The 8,932-nt window shown below is 30.0% G+C and overlaps 1 protein-coding gene and 1 long non-coding RNA gene across 2 annotated transcripts; one reads left to right on the top strand and one right to left on the bottom strand.

The window, feature by feature from the left end:
• Positions 1 to 1,476: 1,476 nt before the first annotated feature.
• On the bottom strand, positions 1,477 to 1,920 carry LOC145949508 (uncharacterized). Its single transcript, XR_014427758.1, has 2 exons — positions 1,781 to 1,920; positions 1,477 to 1,683 (listed from the first exon to the last, which is right to left on the bottom strand). It is a non-coding gene; the product is annotated as an uncharacterized LOC145949508 (long non-coding RNA).
• LOC109793288 (Peptidase S41 family protein) lies at positions 1,827 to 8,651 on the top strand. Its single transcript, XM_020352750.3, has 12 exons — positions 1,827 to 2,273; positions 3,172 to 3,253; positions 3,373 to 3,503; positions 4,045 to 4,131; positions 4,392 to 4,470; positions 4,908 to 4,987; positions 5,287 to 5,322; positions 5,505 to 5,624; positions 5,967 to 6,053; positions 6,160 to 6,309; positions 7,202 to 7,309; positions 8,223 to 8,651. Exons 1-12 carry the CDS (start codon positions 1,968 to 1,970, stop codon positions 8,469 to 8,471), a joined length of 1,515 nt encoding a protein of 504 aa, XP_020208339.1. The 5' UTR covers positions 1,827 to 1,967; the 3' UTR covers positions 8,472 to 8,651.
• The last annotated feature ends 281 nt before the right edge of the window (positions 8,652 to 8,932 follow it).

Raw genomic sequence — 8,932 nt, 5'->3', positions numbered from 1 at the left:
ATAAACTTCTCAAATTATGTCTTGTGAAACACATGTTTTATAATCATTTATGTTGTGCATGTTATACCTTTTTAATTTACACATTTAAGATATATTTAATATATATTAAGATATATGATAAGGAGAATAATACAAGATAAATGTTTAAAATATATTATAATATTTAGTTCTATATATTGTTTGGTGAATAATATATGCACAAATAAAATGATATCAAATTTGATACAATATCATCTTTTATATATTTCAATAAAAAACCAAATGATCAAAATTGTAATAATATTATTGATAATAATAATAATGTTAAAAGATAAGATAGTATTAACATAACACTGTAATAGTTCTATTCTAACAAACAATAAAGTTAATAAGTGTACAATTTACACGTTCCACAACTTTGAAAACCATTTAATTAAAACAAAAAACTTGTAAACTGAACACTTATTAACTCTATTGTTTGTTAGAATAGAACTATACAAGTGTACACATATTCTATTGTTTGGTATCAGTAGAAGTCTGAGCAAATATTTGAAGAGAGAACAATTGTGCAACCCACGTGTTTGAGACGTCCACTTAATATGGAGAAAAGAAATTGTGCTACAAATTAGAAATTGTAAAACAATCATGTTGCTCGTGCTCTTCATAAAGAATTTATGTATGCTACATATTTAATTATTATATTACATAGATCGGTTTTTGCTCATCACATAATCGAATATTTAAAGGCTAGAATATTTTATATTGCAAAAACAATTACAATCAATTCTTGTATATGATGGATTATGGTCTCCCACAATTTCAATAATTGATAATTATGATGGCGCTTTTTTCAATTTAACACACACACTAAACTAAATACACACCCGTACTAAACTAAATATTTTATTATTATAAAATTGACTTAAATAATTTATATAGTATTTTTAAATTTAAAAATTATATATTTAATTATATATAAATTTAAGCAGTTCAAAAAATTTACAATTTGATTGTTCTATTATTATTATATTAATTATAATGCTTTTAGAGATTTCTTTAAAATATGATATAAAATTTATTAAAATTTATAGGTATAAAATATATGACATAATTTAAAAAAAAAAAATTAATAGAGATCAGATCATCAATAATCTAATTCAATTAATGACTTATTAATTTGACATCTCCTAATATTTTAACTAATTTAATGATTAGTCAGATTATTAAAACATTATGTATTAGTTTAACTAATGACCTACCAACCTAGTATTTATACCTAAATCAATTATTGGTCCCAATAATTTTAAAATTATGATAAAAACATATTTAATTTCTTATATATTTTTCGTGCATTCACATTTTCTGATCTACTTTTTCTTTAATTTCCATCCTCTCAACCAACAAAATCAGTCAAGGTGAAGGAGATGCATATAATAATCCCTACACGTAAAATTTAAAGGACTTAATTAAAACATTATATGAAATTGAATAATGATACACATACAACAAATTTTTCTTCATAATAAACAAAGTGGAAAAATATATAAATAAAAAATGATATTATACAAATTGTTGTACATGTTTTTTGTTATGCGTGTAATATTATTATATAAAATTACACCTTAAAAAAATAAAAAAGAATACTGAAATTAAATATTAAAAACCCTTGTAAGTTGTAACCTACAATACCAGGTCAAATTTACCCTGTGTAGGATACTCAAGCTGTCAGTCTTGTGTAGCCTATAATCAATCATAAATAAAAATAAAAAAGAGATGATTTTTCTTGAAGAGAGATACGTACACGCATGCGCAGAGGATCTAGGAGCAAAGCACAGCCACAACCGAAAAAGATTCAAGTGGGGCCCACACCCAACGCCACATCGAACACAACTTAACGGTCACGACCAACACCAACGCCGAACATCACCATTTTTCTCTGCGAACAAAATTTGAAAAAAAAAAAAAAACAGAGAGAGAGAGAGAGAGAAATGAGGAATCTTTGTCAGAATTGGGATGTTAGAGGCGCGATTGGAGTTAATGTGGGGAAACCTAGTTGGGAAGTTTTGTTCCCCCGTAGGTTGTGGTTGCCGACGTGGACAGGCGAGAGGAAAGAGGGGAAGTTGAAGGTGCAGTGCGGTGGTGGGAGAGGGAGAGAGGGGTGCCTCCAATCTGCGGCCAAAAGCGCTTTTGCCTTTGGCGTTTCCGCCGCGGTTTTGCTTGCCGTCTTCCGCCACTCGCCGGCGGCGCTCGCTGAGTCCCTCACTGTTGCTTTTCCCGTTTCGCGAGCACCTGAGGTCATTTATTCTCGCACTCTCTCTTTCATGCCTTAGTTTTGGTATGATCATTTGTAACATATAGTGCGGTGGTCGAGAGTTATTTTATAGTATTTGTGTAAGAGTTACGCACAACTTTAAAATGATGGGATATTGTGGGATTTGGATCTAAGTTTTCGGTTTTATTTTTGATCATCACCAAAAATATACTTGTATTTTATAAGTTATTATTATTTTTATATAGAACTTATTTTATAAGATGATTTTACTCTTAAATTTTTAAATAATAAAAAAATTATATTAAAATTTAATTATTTTTATAAATTTAAAACTCAAACTCAAGATCTTAAAATTTAAAAATCGATTTAATTTAATAAATATCAATAATTTTTAAATATTTTTATTAAATAAAATATAGAGATATAAGATGTCTTGATCCTATTAATAACATTAATGTTCGAATAATGATTACAAAATTATAAAATAAAAACTTTAAAAAGACGAGCAAGAGAAAAATCATGAATGTTAATTGAACGTTGAATATATGGTTTCTCTTGGATAGTAAGATGTGAATATCATTTTATTTCAAGACTTAGATGAAGTCATAAAAATAAATATTTTTATCATCTATAGTTTTATATAGTTGAGTTTTATGCGATTATTAGTTCATTGATTCCCTTATTACACCCATGAAACATATCACTTTTCAGTTTCTAGATGAAAAGCCTAGGACATTTTGCTTGGTAATTTGAAGAGAGTCATAATCCAATGCTAAATACACCTACCCATTGAGTTTTGCCTGCGTCTAAGCCATCCTGGTGAACAAATTTGAATATCCAAACTAACTATGATAATTCCAGTGATTTTGCTCATAGCTTTAACATGAGTAGTGCTGAGTGGAAAAGGGTTTGTTTGCTAGGTAAATGCAGTTCAAAGAACTCTTGTGGAAGCATGGGGTCTAATTCGAGAAACATTTGTTGATCCTACATTTAATCATCAAGGTATTTCTGCTTTCTCACCTTTTCCTTTGGTGATTAGTTCCACTACAAATACAAATGTTTGCCTAAAAATAAGATATATCTTGTTGTGAATCAATAATAGAAGATACTTTTTTTGGTAGATTGGGATTTGAAGTTACAGCAAACCATGGTGGAAATGTTTCCCCTGAACTCAGAAGATGCAGCATACACAAAAATCCGTGGAATGCTTTCCACCCTTGGAGATCCTTTCACTCGAATTATCAGCCCAAAGGTCTTACAACTAACATTTCCATTTTCAGGATTCTTAATCTTACTTTCTTGTTCAATAGAAAAAGTAGTGACTAGAAAGATAATAATAGATCCAATACATAGTAACTTATGTTTTCTACTCTAGTGTGTCGCTTCCATATGAAATAGACTATTCTGACAATAACATGAATAAACATCCGCTTTCTTTCTGGTATTCGGAAAACGTTATTATATTAATATCTGAAATTAAAAAAATTGTCAAATAAGTTCCTAGAATGTTATTTAAATTTAACTATTTACTATCATTTTAGTCCTTGTTGATATACATCAATATTATCACTTTATTTAGCCACATATTTTTTTGTTATGGACTAATGTGATTATCAATTTATAATCTTAAGGATTTATTTTACAATTCCATAGTTTAAAGGACTAATATGGCATCGTATTCTAAATTCAAGGATAAAATGGATGATTACTATAATAACATTCTTGGATTAAAAAGTCTGTTTAAGGTCACATTTTGTGGTTGGTTAGAGTTTAACAGTGGTTCCTAATTACAGGAATACCAAGGGTTTAGAATTGGAAGTGATGGGAACTTACAAGGAGTGGGCCTCTTCATAAATGTTGAACCAAGAACGGGACATTTGGTTAGTGACTTGCAAAGAACATTTATTATATTTTTCACTTCCAGCAATCAAACTGCATTTAATTTTTATGTTAATTGTTCTAAGGCCATTTAATCGTTCCCATTTAAATTATTAGAAGCAGCAAGAACTAGATATCAGTCAGGGAATTGTGCATGTTGCTTTATGATTTTTTTATTGTAATAAATAATAAGAAGAAGAACAACAATAATATCTCTCTTTATTATGTTTATAATTATTATTTTTTTTATTTCAAACCACAGGTTGTCTTGTCATGCGTAGATGGCAGTCCAGCTGCGCGTGCTGGTATTCATCAAGGAGATGAATTGATAGAGATAAATGGTACTGATCGTGTATCTATGTTTTTCTTCTTATGAATGAAGCTATTTACATCTAGTTTTCTGTATTTTATCATTGAAACTTGAAACCATTATATGACTTTTGCAAATATTTTAGAGTTTCTATGTTTAAAGTCTGTTCGAATACAAGTTTAAAAGTACTTTTGAGGTATTCTTTATCGGAAATAAGCATTATTTTTAGTAGAGAAATTCTCAAAAAAACTTTGAAGTTTATAACCAAACAGACTCTTAATACTAAATTGATTGAATTGATGTAAAAAGTGCCATAGCAAATACCCTATCTTGGTTTAGGTAATAACAGTTTCATAAATCTCTAGATGGTGTCAGTCAATTTTTGTTAGCAAATAAAGATTTTATCCCTCAAGTGAATGAAACAAGTGTGATTTTCTTTTGTTTGAAAATAATTATTGGATTCTGCAGGTGAGAAGCTTGATGGCATTGATAGTGAAACTGCAGCACAAAGGCTTAGAGGGAATGCTGGAACAACTGTTACAGTAAAGGTTCATTGTATAATTATCATACTTCCAATTTTAATATAAGCAATTAAGCATTATTTGAACTACTGAGATGTGCTTCAGAGAAGTTTTCATGGATTACCTTTCAAACATTGGATGTCTCTTACTAGAAAGATAGAGTTCAATTTTCAACCTTTATTTGTTTTTGTTCCAGAGGGTGAGGGTAATCTTCATTCATTCAAAAAATGAACACTAGCATACGATAGAGTGCTTAAGGAAATAGTTTAACTCTTTCATTCCTTAGAAGCTTTCTAGAAACTAATTTAAAAATGTTTCTTTTGCAGGTCAAAGACTCAGGGACAGGCTCTTGTATCCGAGAGGTAATGTGGACATTTTGGTGATTATGATTCTTGAAATGCTAACTTATTTCTGCTATTTTAGTTTATGGTCTTGTGTTATACATGAGCAATTAAGCATTTAACTAACAAACACTTTCACCTTTATTTGAACTTGAATTCAATTCACAACATTTTATTGATGATCAAATATAATATACTTGAAGGTCAAAATTCCTAGGGAGTATATCAAGCTCTCTCCGATATCAAGTGCCATCATCCCTCATAGATCCCCAGATGGTCATCTCACAAAAACTGGCTATGTGAAATTGTCAGCCTTCTCTCAGGTGAGCAAAGAATCAGCAATCAAAAAAAGTTGCTATTTTATGTATTTACTATGTGTTTGTGAACAACCACGAGGGTTGGTGTAGTATTAGAATCCAGTCGTCGTAATTGTAATTCCTATGGATAAAAATATCACGTGTTTGTGAACATCTTTTGTGCCAGAAATAGCTGCTATTTTTGTTGTTTCGAATGATTTCTCTGGAAAAACTGACAAAAAAAAAAGAATTATTTGTGCAAAAACTGAACCAAACGCACATTGTTAAAAGAGAAAATATCTAAATCAAGTACGGTTTTGTTCTTCATTATACATAAAGTCATAAACTCTTCTTGTTCCATATTGACAGACTGCTGCTGAAGACATGAAGAATGCCATTCACGAATTGGAAAAGCAAGGAGTAGACTCATACATACTAGATCTACGGAACAATCCTGTAATTTTCTTATTTGATAGAGACTTTCAAACAGTGTTGTTACCTGATCTTTGGAACAAAGTAACTTAGAAGCGATTTCCTCATTTTTGGTGTAATTTTGTTGCAGGGTGGTTTAGTAAAAGCTGGTCTTGATGTTGCACAGATGTGGCTAGATGGAGATGAGACTCTAGTGAATACAATTGATAGAAACGGGAACATGTTACCCATTAATATGGTCGATGGACATGCAATAACACATGATCCACTTGTGGTGATTGTGAGTACTAACTGTAGTTGCTTAATAACATTAACTATGGTCATGTTTAGATAAACTTCTACATAAACAGTTTAGGAGAAAAAAATAAAAAAATAAAGATAAAAAATTTATAGAAATTAATTTATAAAAATTCTCTCATATTAGCTTTTCTAGAAATTAATTTTTAACTTATGGGGAAACTAACTTAAATTTATAAAAAAAAATTATTTCATTTTTCTTTATTATTTTTCACTTACAAGTGTTTTTAGACAAGTTTATCCACACAGACCTTATGCTAGTATGCCTTCTAATTCTACAATATTTGAATATAAGTCTATTTGAATAAGTTTCTTTAGAAACACTTTTAAGAAAAAAAATATATGAAGGAAAATCAAAAGAAATTTTTTCATAAGTTAAAACTATCTTATTCATGAGTTAAAAATTAAATTTTGAAGTTAATGGGAGAAAGTTTCTACAATGGAAAAGTTTTATTTCATTTTTTCCTTCCTATTTTACTCTCCTAGAAGTGTTTCTGGAAAAGATTATCCAAACATGTCCTATGCCACAGAATAGTAACTTCAGTATATTGTATCATACAGATTTATATTTCAAAGTATGTTTGTGTTATAATACAAATTTTATTCACTTGCTTATATTTAAATTTGTGACAACAATCAGAACTAACCTAACATGAATGATGAACCAAATTAACATCCAATTGCATTCCCTATTCCTATATGTTTCCCTGGACCATGCTTCAGTGTTAGCATGGTTCACTATTAACAAATCATCTTTTACCGTAACATATGTAGCTTCATGCAACTTCTATGTTTTGTTTCTAAACATAAGCCTGCCACATCTGGTTTTCTGATATTACTAGTTTAGTGAACTGAAATTTTTGTATCCGTGACAGGTCAACGAGGGAAGCGCAAGTGCCAGCGAGATTTTAGCCGGGGCATTACATGATAATGGTCGAGCAATTCTTGTGGGGCACAAAACATTTGGTAAAGGAAAGATTCAGGTACTATGAACAGTCCTCACCTTATTTAACGGATTTTAAGGTTTAGTTAAGCTCATAATCCACTTTCTTAATAGTTATATAATGATCATAGTAGGATGTCTTAAGTATTAAAATCTCGTTATTAAACAAGATTTCCCCAAGGCAAGGCAAAGCATGAAACAAAAGATACTGAATTGTATTTATGAGGTGGATAAATTACCCCAGATCTCCATGAGTTTTTTTCACTTATAAAGGAATGTACCATAAATATAGACGCCAATGTATATTATGTTAACCCTGCATTCGTTTGAAACAATGCATTGTCAAAAACCATATTGATGAATAGTCTTTGAAAGGTGCCAATTGCCATAGTAATTGTTTTTTAGACAAAATTTAGATGCAGTTTCAGAGTTTGTTAAGTGCATTTGGTGTTGTTTTATACTCAATTGGAGTTCCGCCTCAATAATTTATAATCTACGTAATAAAAGGTTTGCATTAAAGGGAGCATCTGTTTTTAAAATGAAACTTTAATTCTGATCAGAAAACTGCAATAAAAGTGTTTATATATCTAAGTAGTGTTTGTTTTTCCATCAAAGCCAATTTCAAACTACACTAAGGATTTGTTTAGATAAACTTTTCCAAACGCACGTCTTTGAAGAAAAAAAAAAGTAGGAAGGAAAAAGAAACTAAACTTCTACATAAATGTAAATTAGCTTATACGCAACCTAATTTGTAGAAATTTTCTCATATTAGCTTCTCCAAAAACTTATTTAACTTGTACAGAAACTAGTTTTAGCTTATGGAGAAGTTCATCTCATTTTTTCTTCATATTTTTTTCTCTTAGAAGTGCTTATGGAAAAGTTTATCCAAACATGTCTTAAGCTATATTTTGTCATGTCTTGGCTAATGGTGGGATGTATCTTTCTAATTTCAGAGTGTCACTGAGCTTCATGACGGGTCAGCCCTCTTTGTGACAGTGGCAAAATATCTATCACCAGCCCTTCATGACATAGACCAGGTTGGTATAACACCAGATGTGCAGTGCACAACAGAAATGCTGAATTCAGCCAAGGAGCTTTCATCCAAAGACAAGGCCTCAGTCTCATCTCTGGAAGCAGATTCATGCATAATGGTGGCAGAACATGAGTTGGATATGGAAGAGTCCAAGGGAACTGCTTCTTGAACATTACATTTCCTTTTGTCACACTTTCTTTTCAATGTTTAACAGTTGAGAGAAAGGGTAGCTGAGTGCTGCTGTGTCAGCCAATTCATCAATTTGTACAATGGTATACAAAATAGAGAAACAGATTGTATATACAATTCAATAGAATGATAGAAAATCTACACACTAGTTGAAGCATAACTGGCAAGTGTCTCATACCTTATAAGGGTTTGTATATATGTGTGAAAATATTCAAAAGTCTATATAAATTTATAAATATTTAAAGATTTTTTATTGATAATGAAATATAAAAATATGCATATTAAAAAATAGTTTTGATAAATTAAAAATTACTTCTATTAATAGAATATTATTTTAATGATGATTTGTGAATATTTTATTATACTTAATGTAGATTGAATAAATTAAAGTATTCATCAAAACAACTAAGAAAACTTAAAGTCTCGTTTGAAATGAATAAG

This window comes from Cajanus cajan, chromosome 7 (assembly GCF_000230855.2).
Source record: "Cajanus cajan strain Asha chromosome 7, NIPB_CcT2T_4, whole genome shotgun sequence".
NCBI classification, from domain to species: Eukaryota; Viridiplantae; Streptophyta; class Magnoliopsida; order Fabales; family Fabaceae; genus Cajanus; species Cajanus cajan.
This window is presented reverse-complemented; position numbering and strand designations above follow the sequence as displayed.

Coding starts and splice junctions, on each gene's coding strand:
- LOC109793288 (XM_020352750.3), top strand. CDS start 1,968: ATGAGGAATCTTTGTCAGAATTGGGATGTTAGAGGCGCGATTGGAGTT. Junction 3,504..4,044: donor CTCGAATTATCAGCCCAAAG/GTCTTACAACTA, acceptor TCCTAATTACAG/GAATACCAAGGGTTTAGAAT. Junction 7,310..8,222: donor TTGGTAAAGGAAAGATTCAG/GTACTATGAACA, acceptor TTCTAATTTCAG/AGTGTCACTGAGCTTCATGA.